Below are 19,778 nucleotides of genomic sequence, written 5' to 3'. Positions count from 1 at the left end.
AGAATCCAGAAGAAAAAGGAGATGAAGAGAGTAAGCATTCCTTGCATAGAAGACAACCACTGAAAATGCTCAGAGCCAACAGGTGGAGTATCTTGTCAGTGGAGTGGATTAAAGTAGATGATGGGGCACAGGATGCTGAGAGCAGGGATTTATAAAATGTAAGAAGACTAACTTGATGGGGGGGACAGAGAACAGGTTATGAAGGTGTTTGAAAACTAAATATAAAAATTTATATTTGATCCTAGAAGTGAGTCCCTAGATTTTATTAAGAGGAAGGTCTATGTGTATGATATGATCATACTTGTACTTTAGGAAATCATTTATTAACAGAGTGAAAAACAGACTAGAATGGGGAGAAATTTGTGGAAACCAGACCAACCATCATTCTGATTTAATATCCCAGGCATTAAGCAATGCATCTGATTTGGTTCTCTCATCTGCAAGAGACATTTCATGCATATAGTATTATATAAATTTTTCAAATGAGAAAACTGTAGATTAAAGAAATTAAATTACTTATTCATGCTCATACTCAGTAAAATGACCATGGCAGAAGTCAATCCTGCTCCTTCTGACCCCACATTCAACAATATTTCCACTATAGTTTTAAAAGAAAACTATGAAAAGAATATTGTTATTAGACTTCAGATAAGGTTAAATATTACATCCAATTGGGATGATAGAGAAGTTGACATTTGAGGTAGTCTTTGATGGGTTAAGAATTTGTTGTGAAGATTTAGTGGTAGAAAGTCATCTCAGGGCCAGAGGAAATAGCTTAAACAATAGTTTAATTGTAGAAAAATGAGATACATGTTCAGGAAAAAGCATATAGCCTTACCCTATTGTAAGGCATAAATAGGGAAGAATGAAAAACAACTCTTTCTGGTGAGTTGAGATCAGATAATAAAGAACTTTGATCATCTGACACAGGAATTTGGATTCTATTTGGTATGTGGGGAAGAACAATAAATAAAGGTCACAGGTGAATGGCATGATTCAAGTTCTGCTTTAGAGAAATTAATTTGGTAATGGGATGCAGTAAGGATCAGAGGAGAGAGAGGTAAGGTGTAAGGAGACCATTCAGGAGTTTATTTTATACTGATGAGAAGGAATAGGAGCCTAAACTTGGTTGATAGCAATAGTATTTTAAAGAGAGATATGGATATGAGAAACATGTTGGAAATAGAACTTCCAAAATCTAGATTATGATGAGCAGAAAAAGGAAGAATTCAAAAATTAGCAGTATTATTGATTTTTCATGGGAAATCAGAAAGAGAGCTTGATTCTAGAGAACACAAAGAGCTTAAATTTCTGCACATTTAGTTGGTCCAACAGATATTCAGATGGAGGTGTCTAGAAGTGGGATAGAGCCAGTGAACAGGCATGAAAGCCAGTTGTTATGTTCAGTCTAATCATTTACATATAGAAAATTGCAAATGTTACAAATCATGGCTTGCTTTGTTGTTTTGTTAAAAAAAAAAAAAAGGATTGAGGGACAGCTAGGTGACCCAACGAATAAAGAGATCCAGGATTGGAAACAAGAAGTCCTGGATTCAAATCTAGACTCAGATACTTCCTTGTTCTGAGAACCTAGGCAAGTCACTTAACTCCCATTGCCTAGCCCTTACCACTCTTCTGCTTTGGAACCAATACTTAGTATTGATTTTACGACAGATGGTAAGAGTTTTTTTAAAGGAAAGAAAAGTTATTGAGAAAATATCAACAATTCAGATTTAACTTGAAATATATGATGTAGCCAGTTGTTTAATACTTACCAGCTTAGTTCTGGTAGTGTAAATTAAGCAGTCTGACTAGAGTTTGGGAAAAATGTTCTGTTCAATGGTGGATATTTGGAAACTACTTACAGAAAAGTGAACAAAAGAATCTGGAAGGATCAGATTTGAGATGGAAGGGACTATAAAGATAGTTTATTCCAATAGTTCTCAACCTGGCTTCTGTGGAGTTGCTTTTTCAAGATTTTGATAACTATTTTAAGACAATTGGTTTCCTTTATATCCAAATTATTTTACTTTATGCACTGAACAACATTCTGCAAAGAGATCTATCACTAGATTGCCAAAGGGTCCCATAGAAGAGGAAAAGGTTAAGAAAGTTTGGTCTGGTCAAATTCTCACTCTTTATAAATGAGAAAATTTGAGAATATCTGAAGCTAAGGAAGCATATAAAGTGAAATGGGTTAAGGAAAAATTCTCATGAAATGACTACATATAGAGAAAAGGTGAAAGAGGGGTATGAGAAATCACAATCAAAGTAAAGAGAATGAATCCAGAAAAAGGTGTAACACAATGCAGGGCCTTGATAATTCCTTATCAATTCATTGCACAAGTGTCATGGATGCCAACAAGTATAGAAAAGGTTTTGAGGAAACTAACAGCAAATGCAGACTACTCTTTTAAGAAGCTTAAGATAGCGAAGAGTTAAATGACAAGCTGATAGCTTAGGGAGGGTTAAAAGAAGATTTATGAGGGAATGTTCTTTTAGGATCTAACTATTCTGAACTTAATTGTAGGGCAAGGGTAAGACTATTGAAAGTGGCATAAGGTGAAAAGCTTTGGGGAGTTAATTGATGGATTACCTTCCCAGAGGAGACAGGAGGGAGTATGATTAAGAGCACAGGTAGAAAGATGGTGTTGCAAAGAAGAGACAATCCTCCTTGGACAGGAAGGAAAGAGACAAGCATAAAGGAGAGAAAAAAAATGAGAATAGGGGAAAGAACTGGAAGGAATTCTTATCTGATGCTTTTGACTTACAGAATGGGTCCAAAGAAGTTATGGCCAGTTGAATAAAAAAAAAAAATTGTCAAGTATATATATTATGTATTGTGAGGCAATGCCTTTCAACATATAAAGTATAAAAAGAGAGAACAGTTTTTTATATATAGATACAGAAATACATGCACACAAATTTATAAATGTTGAGAAACAACAAAGCTAATGGAGTCAATGCTTTAATCTGTCAAGGAAACAGCATCTAATTGTGAGATTAAAGGACATATTTTACTAGTCTTAGGTATCTCCCATCTTCCAACATTCCAATTTTTCGAGTTTTACACAGACAAAACTGTAAGATCTTTGTACCTTTGGTAAGTGCCCCCATCCTAGTTACTTTTGTACAGCTGGGTTTGAGCCTGGTGTGTGTGGGCGGTAGCAAAAAAACTATTTGGCTTGGGGCAGCTCTGGGCCAAATCTATCTTCAGACAATGAAGAAGTAGAAGAACAGCCATTAATTAAAAGGATAAATAAGACATTTGGCTTTCTTTTTCAGCCTTCTGTTAAAAGCTTTTCAAAAAAAAAAAAAGAAAAAAAGAAAGAAAGCAAAGGAAGAAAGAAAAGGAAAAAGAAAGGGGAAAAAGGTTTTCCAGAGGGATATTTCTCAGTTAGTCTTGGTAGCATTTCCTCATTATTACATTAAAAATAGACTACATAACAGTGTTTTTCTCTCAAGACACTCTGGGTTCCCTGTAAATACCATTTGCCAGACAGAAATAAATTGTATGGTTGTGGAGTATTCCAAAGTCCCTGTGGCTCATCAAAGACATGTTTTAGTCTCCATGGCAACAAAGGCAAATGATTCTGTCTGGCAAAATCTCTTCTTTTTTTTTTTGTTATAAATAACATTTTTGTGTTTTTCATAGGTGCCTATCCACGACTTTCGCTGAGCTTTAGGTTGAAGAGAAATATTGGATACTTCATTCTTCAGACCTACATGCCCTCCATACTGATTACAATTTTATCATGGGTGTCATTCTGGATTAATTATGATGCATCAGCAGCAAGAGTTGCCCTCGGTATGTGATTTTTAAAAATAGCATTAAAATTTAACTAAATATTTCATTATAGGATTGAGTGATTTCAGAGACTGCAGTTCAGTTTCAGCTTTTTGACATCATGACACTAGCTTTGTGGACATAATTCTGTTTTATCTTCAATCAAAAACCTCACACATGATTCTCTTGATGTGGTAATTTAATTAAAGAGGTTTAAATAGGAATCTTCACAGCCATGATAAGGAAAATATGCTTCCAGAATATTTTCATCATTAAATAATTTTTACCAGTTTTTATTAGGGTTGGAAGTATTTCCTGTTTAAAGGGATCCTTCCACCCAGTAAGAAGACCCGATTGTTTCTACATATTTTTAAAGTAAAATGATTAAATATTATAGTAATGTAATTGGAATTATGCAATTTAATGAGCATTATAAAACACCATTTAATTCTTAGTACTGCTCTCTAGTTCAGCAGTTATTCTGCTTTTTTGGTCACTGTTACTTTATAGAAAATATAAATCAGAATTTTTATTTTATAACATTTTCTTAGATATTTGAGAGAAATATAAAATAGAATTATGTCTAACTGATGGAATATAAAATAATCCTGTTATAATTTAGATATACAACTTATTGCAAAGCTTAATAGAAAAAGACATTGATGAAATGGCTTTTGAAGTATTTATTTCAGAGACACTCAGGACTGGAATGCAGTCTTAGAACAATTATCTCATTCTTTCCCCTCTCTTTAGGGAACACAGTCCAAAAAAATATAGTTATTTATACTACTTATTCAGTTAATTGAAGAGAAACAGTTCACTGCCCACTATTAAAATATATTTGAGCAATTTGGCATACGAGTTGTAGTCTGGCATACTGAATAGATGTTTGAGTCAGGATGACCTGGATTCAAGTCCCTCCTTTGATATACCTTTCCTATGTGACCTTGGGCAATCATTCTACTCTATATGATTCTTTGAGGCTGTCATGTCTGACTCTTCATGGCTCCATTGTAGGTTTTCCTGGCAGAGTCTCTAGAATGGTTTGCCATTCCCTTCTCCATCTCATTTTACATATGAGGAAACTGAGGCAAACAGGGTTAAGTAACCTTCCAAGAGTCACACAGCTTTTAAGTGTCTGAGGCCAGATTTGAATTCAGGAAGACAAGCCTTCCTGATTCCGGGCCCATGCTACCCACTGAGTCACTTAGATACAAATGAAGATCTACTTTGGTGAAGGAAATTTCTTTGCTGGGAATTCCCTACATTCATGCAATTACAGGTCTGATTTGGAAAAACAAAGAAGACTTACATGAAAGTTTTCCTCCCTTTCACTTTCCTCCTCCTTCCTCCTTCCCTTCCCTCTCTCTCAGGACTCGGGAGATCAATTCAGGGACCAAGAGAGTTTTACAGTTGTCCAAAGACTCCCAATCCAGGCTCAAGGAGCCAACTGAGAGTTAGCTAGAGGGCTCAATGAATAGCATGCTGAGTCTGGAGTCAGGAAGACTTGAGATCAAATCAAGTAAATTAGCTATTTACTCTGGCCAACTCACTTAACCTTTCTTTGTCTACCTCAGGTTCCTGAGCTATAAAATGGGGATGATAATAATACTTACCTCTCAGGGCTTGTTGTTGTTGTAAGGATCAAAGGAAATAAAATTGGTAAAACCCCGTGTCTGCTACATAGCAAGAATTATATAAATATCATCATCATCATCATCATTAGCCCCCTTGTACCTAGGGCAGTAAGGTAGTAGAGTGGATTGAGCTCAGCGTCTGCAGTAAGGAGGAATCATGTTCCTGAGCTGAAATCTGGCCTCAGACATTTACTAGCTTTGTGACTAGACAAAATACCTAGTACTTTTTGCCTCATTTTCCTTTTCTGTAAAATGAATTGCACAAACCTTGCACAAACATCGCAGTATTTTTGCCAAGAAAAATCCAAATGGAGTCACAGAGTCAGACACAACCAAAAAATGGCTGAAAAACCAAATTATTGTCATGAGAATAAAGTGAGATTTTGTAACACACTTAACATAGTGTAATGCACTTAGAAAGAACATGTTTCTTTCCTTCCCATCCTTCCCTACTTTATTAAGGTAGGAGAGAATAAGGGATTTCTGCCCAGAGGATATGGAAGTACTGCAGGTTCTGCTGTTCTGCTGGTAGAGCACATTAAATTCAGTTTTCTGCTAAAAGAGTATCTTTGAACAGTTTTTAAACTCCTCTGAAGGAAGGAGAAACAAAATCCATGTGTCCCAAGTATGGAAAACATTGATTGCAACAGGTTAAAGAAAGGCTGTGGTTGATAATGCAACTGTAGCTTGCTGGATTAATAAAGTATCATCTAGGACTCAAGCCTAGGTTTTTACAGAAGATTCACTTCCATGGTAGAGACAAATGATTACTGGATGCTGAAGGCAGGTCTTCCAGGTTTTTACCTCCAGGAATATAAGCTATTTGCCTCCACAATGATTCATCCTAATCACTTTCCTTTGATCATTTCTCTAGCTCTTCTCTATTGTCCCTAGTTGCTATCATTTCCTGTAGCTGTCAATGTGATTCACTGCTTTTAATATGCTGCTTTATTTTATAGTCATTTAGGAAAAGCACAAAGCACTTGGTCTCCCATGGCAAAGATTCTTACCTCTCATGTTACTGGTTCTTGTCATCGACCCCTTTAGCAATATGGTATACAATTACAAAGAAAATCAGTTATATAGAAATACAGTTACATATAGCGCTCTAGATTTATATATCTATAAGTATCTATAAAATAAATATTTAGTTGAGAGGAGCAAATGAGATATTTGTAAAGTGCTTTGCAAACTTTAAAGCACTCCATATTTTACATGCTATCTATAATATAATTTTATTATGTTTAATTAGTCTACAACTTTTCTCTTTTTTTCCTAAAACTCTTATTTCCTATCTTAGAAATGATATTGGTTCCAAGTCAGAAGAGCCATAAAGGCTAGGCAATTGTGGTTAATTGACATCCCCATGGTCATACAACTAGGAAGTATCTGAGGTCAGATTTCAACCCAGTTCATTATAACTCCAAAATGTATTTTTTAAGGGCAATAACACCAAATTTATTAATTCCAGGTTAAAAAACCTGGGCCTTTGGCATTAAGTATGATCAAAACTTGGAAGTGGATTAGATCTGAGAAGTCCATTGAGAGAGAGAGACAGAGAGAGAGAGAGAGAGAGACAGAGACAGAGACAGAGACAGAGACAGAGACAGAGAGACAGAGACAGAGAGAGAGAGACAGAGACAGAGACAGAGACAGACAGAGTCAGAGACAGAGACAGAAACAGAGAGAAAGACAGAGAGAGACAGAGAGACAGAGAGAGAAAGAGAATCTAAACTGTAGTTCTGGAATCATTTCTCTATTTCAGAAAGTTGAGATTTCTAGAAAGTCACCTTGTGGCTAAATGAGCTAATCTTTCATTCTCTGTCTTTCTCTTTCTCTCTTATTCTTTCTTCTCTTGTTTTTTTCTTTCTCTCTTCTTTTCTTTCTCTTTTTCTTTTTTTTGTTTCTTTCTTTTTTATCTTTCTTTCCTCATCCAGATACAAACATGAAAGTTGCATATGGTGATACAAATTTCAATATAGGAATGCCAAAGGATCAATGAACAATATTCATCTCAAAATTTTGAAGGGAATCAGGAATTTTCAATAATCCATTTTAGGCCAGATTTTAGGAAGAATATTAAGATGAATCTATTTTAGCTAACTGCTACTAGTAAATTATAGTTTTAGTCCATAATCACCAGTGCAATATGCTCTTTTTCAGAGACAGCATTTCAAATTTCAACAGCATTATATTTCATTTAACTTCAGTCCAAGTCACAATTCATTTGGAATCAATTCCAACTGGGGTTAACAATTTATAAAAGAATTTAATTGCCTTGTAAATGTACAAGAACATGAAAACTATAGTCCAACAATCATCACTTTTTATTATAGTTTTTGCTTGGATACTTAGATATTAGAGGCAAAGACAAGTTGTTAAATGACTCAATCTAGTATTTTGCCAGGAGAGGGAAGTAATAGTAGCTTAAAAAGTATTTTCTGAAAAGAAAGGACAGTTCTAAGATCAAATTTCATGTGAAACTGGGGGAAATGCGTTAACCTTTCTGATCAGAGGCAATGTGAGCCAATGGCCAAGGTACTGATCTAATAGAAGCACTGCTCTTAAATTCTATCAGTGCCTAGAAATGTAATCTGTAACAAGTGATTGAGTTTAAAAGGGAGAAAAGGTAAGGATTGACTTAAAACATGATTATTGAGGGGAGAAAGTACATATGGTAAAATAATAATTCTGCAGAAAAAAAGTGGCAGCTAGATTGCTCAGTGGATAGAGCCAAGCTTGTAGATGGGAGATCCTGGGTTCAAATCTAGCCTCAGACACTTCCTAGCTGTGTGACTCTGGGCAATTCACTTATCTCCCAATTTCCTAGCCCTTATTGCTCTTATGCCTTGAGAACAATACTTAGCATCATTTCTAAGACAAAAGGTAAGAATTTTAAAAAAGAAAGAGTTGTAGAGTAAGCTGAATGTTAAATAAAGCTTTTCACTAGAAATGACGTGTTTATGCCTATGTAATAGTATAATTATATTATAGATAGAATGTATAACATAGAATACTTTAATATTGCACAAAGCACTTTACAAATAATATCTCATTTGATCCTCCTAACAACCCTGGAAGGTAGGTGCTGTTATTATCCCCATCTTACAGATGAAGAACTGAGGCAGAGAGAGGTTAAGTAATTTACCCAATCAGCTTATTAAATTTCCAAAACATATTGGAAATCAGTTTGTCCTGATTGCAGGTTCAGGCCTCAGTCCACTGTGTCCACTGACTTCAATAACAATAATGCTACCATCTTATGTTCTTGTAACAATTTTAGCTTTTGTATATTGCTTCACTTATGTATTATGTGAAATATTCCAAAGAAATTCTCAGATAAAAAGGTAGATGTGCATACTTTAAGGATCTATGACTGATACAAGTATTTCCTCCATCCATATAGATTATAATCATTCATGATTTATTAATATCAACAACAAACATTCATGGAGTATTTTAAAGTTTGCAAATCACTTTAATTACATAATTTCATATAAGCCTCACAACAACCCAGAGAGGTTAAGTACTATGATATTAGTTGTCCCATTTTACAGGTGAGGAAACTGAGATAGAATTGGGAAAATTGTCTAAGATCACTTAGCTTAGTGAGTAGCTAAGGTAAAGTTAATTCCCAGGTCTTCCTGACTGTATGTTATTTACTATGCAACTGATATTTGGGAGTTATTCTGTCCCCCCCCCCAAAATGTACACCCTTATGACTGACTTAGTGAACAGTAATTCTAAACTTAGGCAGACTGGTCCTTGGACAACAAACCAATAGACCAAGACTGAGTCTGTACTTGAAACCTTCTTTACTTCGTGGTAACCTTCCAGTTTGCCATCCAGTGTCTTAGCCTTGGAAAACCTAAGGTCCATTCCACAACACAATGAGACATTGGAGTAAGATTTAATTTAAAATCCAGTAAAGTCCAAGTTCTTCACAAACTCTACCAGCAGTAGTTTTACCAATTGGGCCTAGAATTATTTTTCTGTATTCTTTAATTCATTTCTTTTTTTTAGTAATGATACAGAAGGCAAAGCAATAAAGACTCTAACTTTGAAGTAGGAAGCATAGGCTCCTTTCCACCATCTACAAATGACTCCATAGGAGGACTTGGTTCAATGACTTTACTATCCTAATATGTGAAAAAGAGATAATGATGATCCTTGCCATCTCTGAACAAATAATTGATTACCTTGATGTACTAAGAAATAGAAAATGCTTTGTTTTCTTTCAAATACTGAGCTTTCCTTTTCACACTTCCTTGATGACTTGAAAGGCATTCCATAGTGAGGAAGAGGAATTATGGGTTGGTAACTTCTTTTTAATTAAAAATGTTTATTTAATTAATTAATTTAGAATATTTTCCCATGGTCACATGATTTATGTTCTTTTCCTCCTCTTCTTCCCCACCCCCCCAAGGCAATGAATAATTCCACTTGGTTTTGCATAGGATCAAGACCCATTTCCATGTTGTTGATATTTGTATTAGGGTGATCACTTAGAGTCTACATCCCCAATAGTATCCCCATCTACCTACATAATCAAGCTGTTGTTTTTCTTCTGTGTTTCTACTCCCACAGTTCTTTCTCATAAGTCCTTCAGAATTGTCCTGTATCACTACATTGCCACTAATGGAGAAGTCCATTACATTTGATTGTGCCACAGTGTATCAGTCTCTGTGTACAATGTTCTCCTGGTTCTGTTCCTTTCACTCTGCATCACTTCCTGGAGTTCATTTCAGTTCACATGGGATTCCTCCAGTTTCATTATTCCTTTCAGCACAATAGTATTCCATCACCAACATATACCACAATTTGTTCAGCCATTCCCCAATTGAAGGGCATCCCCTCATTTTCCAATTTTTGACCACCACAAAGAGCACAGCTATGAATATTCTTGTACATGTCTTTTTCCTTATTATCTCTTTGGGGTACAAGCCCAGCAGTGCTATCAGACACTCTTTTAGTGCCCTTTGGGCCTAGTTCCAAATTGCCATTCAGAATGGTTGGATCAATTCACAACTCCACCAGCAATGCATTAATGTCCCAATTTTGCCAAATCCCTTCCACATGTTGGTAACTCTTGGCAGGGGTGTTTTATCTACTTCTTGAGCCTCACTAGTGTAGGTAGTGGACAGGTTTACTGTCCTGGCCCTATGATCTTTGATCTTTCTTCCAGATTATTTACATGACAATTGTTTTCCAATGCCCAGGTCAACATATTAATAGGAATGTGACTATAGTATTTTTTATTCCCTTAGCTCAGTATAAGCTCTATGTAACAGTTGTGCCTGTCAACAAGCATTACAAAGATATAAATATGTCCAGACAAAGGTTGAGATTCAAGAATAGGAGAGGATTTTTTCCATTCCTTTTTTCCCCTCATCTGTAAAATTGAAGTTGTATCCCTTTTATCTATTTCATAGAGTTGTTTTGAAGAAGCATTTAACAACATGCTCTATATAAATTCAAGTTATGTTGTTGTTAAGTCTTTTCAGTCATATCTGACACTTTGTGATACTATTTAGGATTTTCTTAGCAAAGATACTGGACTGGTCTGACATTTCTTTCTCCAGCTCATTTTATAGAGGGAGAAACTGAGACAAACTAGGTTAAATGACCCATCTAAGGTCACACAATTAGTAAGTGTCCAAGACCAGATTTGAACTCAAGAAGATATCTTCCTGACTCCAGGCACGGGACTCTTATCCACCACACCTAGCTGCCCCCACCAGTTATGTTGTTAATACTATTGTTCTTCTTATTATTATGAGCCTGAAAGGACACATATTTAAGAACTTTTCAAGCTGCCTCCTTACCCTCCAAAGAAGAAAATTAATTGCATTGAACCAGATTAATCTTAGTTGGAAGGAGGGAGTAAATCCTTTTTTAAAAATTTTAACCTTTTTCCTCTGTTTAGTATCAATTCAAAGATGGAAGAGCAACAAAGAGAGGCAATTGGGGTTACCAAGGGTCACATAGTTAAGAAGTATATGAGGCCAAATTTGAACCCAAGACCTCAAAACTCTAGGCGTGGGCACTCTATCCACTATACTACCTAGCTATCCCACTACTAACTATTGAAACACATTTATTAACAAAACTCTTCTCCAAAATATTCTTTCAGGAAGGAAGAGAAATATCCTAGAACTATAATTTCCTCAGTAGGAGGAACTCCCTTTACAGATCCATATCATAAGTCTTCTGTAACTTAAAAAACTTCCCTAAAGCAAATAAAATGAAATGATCTACCTGGTCATGCTCATAAAACTAGCATGCATCAGAAATGGGATCTGAACCTAAGTTGCCTTGACTCCAAACCCCAATAATATGCCATCTCTTTCCCAGAGACTTCTTAGATCAAAAGAGTTATTCTATTATCAAAAACTGAGTGATTTTCCTGCCCTCTCATCAGTACATTTTATTTCATCTAAATAAGTTCAGGTTCGTCCATTAACCATGTCTGTGACATCAGACAAATCAATTAATGGCAGTTTCTTAATTGGATTCTTTTAAAGATTCCTTCCACCTTTAAAAATCAATTCATCTATAATTCTAAACATTTTATGAACGTTTATAAAATACCTGGTGCTCTTTGGTAATGAGCTAGCTATGAAAGATGAATAAGATCAAGTCTCTGTCTCCTTTCTTTATAGTTTTTTTTGGAGAAATAAGACTCACATATGTAAAATAATTGTGAGATGCTACATAACAAATTCTTAAGATGAATCTGTTAATATTAGATATTTTCCAAAAGTATGAATCAGTACAGAAAATGCTTTAATATTTGGTTTCAAGAAAATTAAGTCACTTTCCAGATACTTATTGAGGACCTGCCATGGGAAAGACATTTACTATATGTTATGAGGAGTAAAAATATAAATGTCTTCCCTTCAGGAATTTAGATTATACTAGGTTGCTTGTTCTCTTCTTCCATTTTTGTATGGAATTATCCAGTGCATCAAAAATTTTCAGTGGATGATATTTCCAATGCTTTCATCAAATTTGACTGGTCCTCCCTATTATTTTATGATAATCCAATTCATCAAGCATTTACTAATCAGTAAGTTTCATTTTGCCTTTGTTAAACATCTTTCTGACGTCTGTTTTCAGGGGTCCCATAGTACAATTCTCCTTCCTGAATGTTTTTCCCACTCAGACTGTTAGTTATTTCTATGAAATCTCCCATTTATTTTCATTTCTCCCAACTCTTCAAATGCAGTACTTTCCCCTCTAGTACCTTCAACATTTTCATCTCTGTTTTCAGAATTCTATCCCATTTATTATAACATACTGCTATTATAGAGCACAGATCTGTATGCAGTATTCTAAGTGCTATCTTCCCCAGAGTAGAGATGTCATTTCCCAACTCCAAATGTGATATTTCTGCCTACGCAGCTCCAAATGACATATTTTATGCTGTATTGCATTTCAATCTCACCTACTACACATGAGCCCAATAATATCCAATCCATCATTTGAAATGACTCGAGCTATTTGGGGAATTTTTTTTCTTTAACATATGAAAGATGAAATTCAATGTGGCAAAACTGCAGGAACTTACTGTCACATTTCTCTTATAGGAATTACAACTGTACTGACTATGACAACAATCAACACTCACCTTCGAGAGACTTTGCCCAAGATCCCTTATGTGAAAGCCATCGACATGTACCTGATGGGCTGCTTTGTTTTTGTATTCTTGGCCCTCCTTGAATATGCCTTTGTCAATTATATCTTTTTTGGAAGAGGGCCCCAAAGGCAGAAGAAGCTGGCAGAAAAGTCTGCGAGGGCGAAGAATGACCGCTCAAAAAGTGAAACCAACCGGGTAAGGTGTTTTCACTAACTTGGTCCCTGAAACAAGTCGAATGCATCTGTATCCTGTCCTGTGGTGCTCCATAAGCTACCATTCTCACATCCATGTGCTTGTGCAAGTATTTTTATGTTAAGTGTTCATATTATTTGATGTTAATTTCTCAGGAAAGATAATGAAGTCACTCAGGAATAACATTAGATCAGAGGAAGATTGGGATAGCGGCATCTACTCTGGATTTAGAGTTAGAGGATCTAGGTTCAAATCCCAATTCCATAACCTAAGTGACTTAGAGAAAGTTATTTAATCTCTCTAGAATATCATTTTTATCATCTGTAGAATGAGGGGATTTAGAGCAGGTCATTTCCCACTCTACATTTATGATAATGCATTGTTTCTATGAAAAGGAAAGCATTACTCTTGTGCACATCAGGGAAACTGATGATGTGCTTGTATGTGTGTGTAATCTGAAGTTAACATCCTTTCTACAGTCCAAAGAATTAAATATTTAGTTGTAAAGTCATGAATTCATATCTTCTCTAAGCAATCACTAATTCATTTTGCTGCATTTAGTTATATGGTGACCAAAAGAGCAGTTTAAATGACACAAATATTAGACATTTTTGTCATTTTTAATACAAAAGTAGTAACTAAACTGTGGATTCACTTCCTTTATTCCTATATAATCTCAGTTATTATATAGTACAGAAAAATAGACTGAGGGCAGGGAGGTGGCTCAGTTGATAGAAAGCCAGTCCTGGAGATGGAAGGTCATGGGTTCAAATCTAGTGTCAGACATTTCCTAGCTATGTGACTCTGGACAAGTCACTTAACCCCCATTGCCTAGCCCTTACCACTATTCTGCCTTAGAATTGATGCTTAGTATCAATTCCAAGAGAGAAGGCAAGAGTTTTTTGTTGTTGTTTTTAAAAGAAGAAATAGACTGAACTTTTAGATGATCATGGAAAGATCCTTTGGTTTCTAGATAAATTTTTTCCCCATAGTGGTGGGCAAATTCTTCCCCTTCTTAGTCCTTGGGCACAATCAAAGTAAATATACCTTTTGCAAAATCTGACTTCAGAACTCAAAAACAAAAGAAGTAGCCAACTATCTCCCAAGCCTTCTTTATGCACATCTACTGACCTACCTCGCCATCCAAGGATGCCTTTCCAAAAACAATTAAGACCCTTCTAGCCAGAGTTAGGAGGTTGCTGGTACTATTTTCAATAGCATGGTAAGAACCATAGTTATCAGAAATAGCTGGCCTCTTCTCTAGCCTTAGGGATCAAAGAGAAAACTTTTTTATTCCCTAAAACCAAAATAGCATACTGTTCCATTTGAATGCAACTTGGATGTAGGTATAGCATTGGATATTTCATTTTATAAAATGCATAATTTGAATTTAAATTTAAATTCAAGACACAGACCAAGTTTGACAGAAAATTCAAGAAAATATTTTATGTATATTTGAATTGCAGTCTGCCTTTTAAATTGTAAAAGGTTGTTTTATAAGTCATCTAAATAGATATACACAATATGTATTATGTAAGCCCTTTTTGGAACAAAGAGGAAAATTATTTCAAAGACAAACTTGCATTCAGGGCTAAAAATATATTTTTTAATAAAGCTCATCTATTAAGATTTAAAACCTGAAAAAGTAAAATGACTAACTTTGCTTCTATTTTTTTAAAGTTATTATTTTAGCTGATATTTGCTTCAGTAGTAATAGTAGTAGAGAGGGGATGTTTTGGCAACATAAATATAATTAAAAGAAAACTAAACAAATCCTTAATGGTTATTTACTTTTTTCCCTATGTGATAACTATCTTATTGTCAGACTTAACACATTATACACCTTATAAGAAGAGTTAGGACATTACAAGGTATAATCTTTGTTTCTGAGGCACCTGAAGGGTCCCTCTCTATAGAGTATGGATCAGAGAGGATGACTGCCATCCTGTCATTCTGGAATGAGCTACAGTCCTTGAAAACCAAACAGGAGTTCTCTCAGCAAGTTGCCATTGGGCATGTCCACAGTCTCCACAAAAAGAGGACTTTCAAATGCCTCAGAAAAAAATGTCACATTGTACACATCTGTAATGGCATTGGGTTAACTAGAAATTTCATGGAATTGATCAGCTTAGTCGTCATCCCTTATGCTGCAGTATTTAATATGTTGTTGTTTTTTTATTTTTTCCATTTTTTGAATTATCATCTGAAAAATTCTTGTTCTCATGTGTTTTTCCTCTCATCCAATATGAGTATCATCTTTATTTTGCATTCTCCTTGAAGAAACATCGTATGTTAGAAAGGGTAAAGTACTGAATCTTGGTTCTTATACCCACTAATTATAGCACCTTTAGCTTGTCCTTCCTGTGGCCTTAGTTTTCCCTTATAAAAATGAGAAAATCTAAAGAGTCACTTCCAACACTATGGCTGTTTTTTAATGCTTTTTAAAAGATCTTTTGCTTCCTGAATGGATCAAATCCCCAAATTCATTCCATTGGAGATGGACAGAGATGCATAAAGATCAATGAAGTGCTGGCCCTGGAGGTACCATGCCAGAGCATTAATGAAAATGAACAGATGAATTTGAGAACAAGAGCTTTTATTTTGTAGTGTTTTATAGTTTTCAAAGTGCTTTTTCAGAAACAAGTTGGTAAAGTAGGTAGTGTAAGCATCAAAAAAATAATAAAGCCTAGTAAGTTTAAATAGCTTTCTAAAGGTCACATAAAGAATGACTGCCAGTCCTCACTTGTTAGTTTTCTGTCCTTTGTGCTTTCTAGTCTTCCAAAGTGCTCTCTCTCTCCCTCTCTTTCTCCTTTCCTCCTTCCCTTCCTCTCTCTCTGTCTCTATGTCTCTGTGTGTGTCTCTCTCTTTGTCTCTTTTTTCTCTCCTCCTCCCCCTCTACTTCTCTTTCCTTCCCTCCATCCCTCCCTCCTTATTTTTCTTTCTTCTCTCCTTCCCTGTCTCTCTCTCTCTCTCTCTCTCTCTCTCTCTCTCTCTCTCTCTCTCTCTCTCTCTCTCTCTCACACACACACACACACACACACACACACACACACACACACACACACACACACTGTGTGCATGTGTATCTCTCATCTCCTTGTAGTAACTACAACTTTTTTTGGTTGCTCCATTATCTGCCTCCTTCACTAATTCCTCATCATGTTGAATGCTCCTCTTACACCTTCAATCTGGCCACAAAGTGGAGGTCAGAACAAGCCATTATAATATCCATTGTGGCTTCTCTAAAAACCCTCAACAGCTCTGCCAAGTCTTAAAACTGCACATTATTTCAGAAACAACCCAATTATTGTCCTCAGAATAAGTCTGAGAAGAGCAAGAACTTGAGCACAGCTAAGTTCAGACTAAATGGAAGCCTCTACTTTCTTCCGCCTGCAGTCAATACAGGATGGTGCCAGGACACTTTTTCCCACTTCCCTGGTGGTCACAGTGGTTTCCACATGAACTCAAGTGTGCTTGGTGTTGAACTAATTTAGCGGGGGAAATTGTCTTTGTTCAAGATTGAGTGTTTATTCTTTCTTTTCCCCTCTTCTGAGGAAGGGTCACTTCCTTGTGCTTGCTCTATGGATGAGGTGGTTAGGTTTCACAGCAGGGAAGGAATGGATTAACATGCTTAAGTTTTACTTTCGAGGAACTAAGAAGAGAGAAGGGCACATATTTTCAGCTGTTGTAGAGAAAATCCCTTCCAAAATCTCCCAGTAAGAATTGTCTCAAAATAGAAGAAAGGTGAGAAAGTAAATAATTTGAAGTTATCCACCAAAGTAATGGTAGAGTGGAACAAAGAGGAGCACAATCTGAATTACCAATATCTATTTTGAATCCAAGGAATGACCATTTGCAATTTATAACCTTGTACCAGATTAGACTTGAGATTTCTATCCTAGTAGAGTATTCACTATCAGTACTACATCGAATATCTAAATTGCCTCTCATCCAACTGTGGGCACAAAATATATTAAATCAAGACATGGTCATACTGTTCCCAAAGAAATGATAGGGAAAATCTCAGGCTCCTAAATTTTAGACTCCTATACAGTCCCCTTTGTTATGAAAAGATTAGAAATGTGTTTTCTTTCCTCTAAAGATAGAATATTTAGAATAGGCTGGAGAAGTAGCACTTTCTGAGTATGAAGCTGTTAAAAAAAAAAAAGAATTGTCAGCACCTTTGCTGACAATTAGTATTATTGAAGGTATAAATTGAAATTCATTTGTAAAAGAAATGTATAAGTTGAAAGGGATATTTGTACTGCTTTTTTCTTTATTAAAATATTCTTTAACATATTTGCTTGGTATCTTATTAATTTACTTAGACGTCATAATTCTTAGCTTTATACTTGCTGATTAGCTCTAACTGTTCCAAAATTGGAGAACAAATGTGTGATTAGCAAACTTGACAATTTTATAAACATATTTGACTTTCCCTAAGTCAAGAGTTTAGAAAACTGTGCCATAGGGATACACCTAAATCAGTGAAAATGTCTAAAAATGAAAGTAAATTTCATGATCTATTCTCCTCCCAATGAAATCAGAAGAAATTTAGGGAGTAGAAATAGACACTATAATAATAATAATAATAATAATAATAATAATAATAATATGACTAAAATATTTATAGGTCAAATATCTAGAGAATATATTTTATAAATATTTACACATTGATCTTCAAAATACTTCTTTGAGCTTAATTACCAGCATTATTTCTCTTTTTATAGATAGAGCCAATTTTATTATAGGAGAATTTTTAGAGAGGGAAGGGGCATTGGAGTTAATTTAGTAAAACAAGTCAGGGCAACTAGGTGGTTCAGAGCTTAGAGTGCTAGGACTGAAATTTGGAAGAATCATCTTGAGTATAACAACTACATTTTGCAGATAAGACTAAGGCTAGAAAAGGATAAAATACGTAATCCAAAGACATGAGTCAAATAAGGTGCTGATTCAAGCCTACAATCAAGATCTCTTGATTCTCAATCCTTTGCTATTATCTTCCCTTTTTTCATTGTCTGCAAAAATCTCCTTTTAGGCAAGTAGATGAAAGTAGAAGATCTCAGCACACTTCTCATTTCCATAATCCACCTTCCATACTCCTCAGATTTTCTTTCTGCCAGTGGGGGACTATATATTTAGAAGCCCTATGGTATTCCTAAATTAGACTCAATGCTCCTTTGACACAATAATAATTTGTTTTATTGCTGGAATTTCTATAACCCTTTAAGATTTGCTTCAGACTTTATGTGTTATTTCCCTTGATTCAAAGCAATACTATAAGGGAGAAAAGTGCAATTATCTCCATTTTGCAAAAAAAGTAGACTGAAGCAGATAGGTTCTGTGATTTATCCAGGGTCTTTCTTATTATTATTCAGACCAGCTCTTCATGGCTTCATTTGGGTTTTTCTTAGCAAAGAAACTGGAGCAGTTTGCCATTTCATTCTCCTGCTCATTTTGCAGATGAGGAAACTGAGGTAAATGAGGTTATGTGACTTGCAGGGTCCCACAGCTGTTAAGTATCTGAATTCAAATTTTAATTCACGAAGATGAGTCTTCCTGACTCCAAGCTTGGCATTCTATCCACTGTGTCCAGGACCACACAACTAGAATAAGTAGCTGTGATAGGATTTGAACCAAGGTCTTCCTGACTTCAAATCCAATTAATCATTCACAGGGCCACCTGTCTGTCCAAATTCCTGAGTAATTATAAAAGTGCTTAAGATGGAATTCTCTAGTATTTCATAATCATCAAAGAGGTTTAACTGAGGAGTTCTATTAATTCATGATGAGGTTCATTAATACTCAAAACTTTCTTTAACTCAGCTAAAATTTGATTTCTTTGGCCTTATAGCCAGAGAAGGATTCAAGTCTCGTGTTCTTTGACTTTATACTCTTGCACTGGCAGTTCCATAATTCAAAAAGGATGCTGACAAATGTGGTAATACCTGTTTGCCCTTAATTTTTTTACCTTTATGCCCAGGATGAACTTTAGTTTACACTGAGTACATTATTTTAGAGTGTATTTGAGTCTTTTATATTTGAACCCCATAAGATGTCAAAAAAGCATAATTCTTACTCAGGGAATTATAGCTTCAATTAGGTCAACAGTAATAAGTACCTTGTATTTTATTAATACAGGAGCATTTATTTCCCCATTTGGCAAGCTATTGTTTATCTTTGTAAAACTGAGTGTTGTAAGTAATACCACAAAGAAGTTGGAAAGTGGAAGGTGGAGAAATAAGACTATCTACTAAAGAAATCTAAAAAAGCACGATGAAAAGTATCTTGTGATATCTCCATGATATGCTCTTTTGCAACTAATTTTGCTTCCAATAAAGTTCTATAAGAGCAGGAGAGAGAGCAATAATTAAATCACTGATTTTAATGAGGAAAGGTGAAGATAAAATCCTTGGGGGAAAAGTATTGATAAAATGATCCTTAGCACTGCTTGTCATCTCATTTCACAAAGGGGATTTCAGGCTTCTTTTTCCCCCATTGATAACTTACACATTTTTTAAAA

The 19,778-nt window shown here is 35.3% G+C and overlaps 1 protein-coding gene across 1 annotated transcript in view; it reads left to right on the top strand.

Moving 5' to 3' along the window:
* The window catches only part of GABRB3 (gamma-aminobutyric acid type A receptor subunit beta3), a 268,362-nt gene that overhangs the window by 226,281 nt on the left and 22,303 nt on the right, over nucleotides 1–19,778 (top strand). The window contains exons 7-8 of the mRNA XM_001362948.4: nucleotides 3,656–3,808; nucleotides 13,014–13,258. Of these exons, the coding sequence (XP_001362985.1) occupies nucleotides 3,656–3,808; nucleotides 13,014–13,258 (398 nt within the window). The remainder of the gene's footprint in view (nucleotides 1–3,655; nucleotides 3,809–13,013; nucleotides 13,259–19,778) is intronic.

Source organism: Monodelphis domestica, chromosome 8, assembly GCF_027887165.1.
Source record: "Monodelphis domestica isolate mMonDom1 chromosome 8, mMonDom1.pri, whole genome shotgun sequence".
In the NCBI taxonomy this organism is placed as follows: Eukaryota; Metazoa; Chordata; class Mammalia; order Didelphimorphia; family Didelphidae; genus Monodelphis; species Monodelphis domestica.
This window is presented reverse-complemented; position numbering and strand designations above follow the sequence as displayed.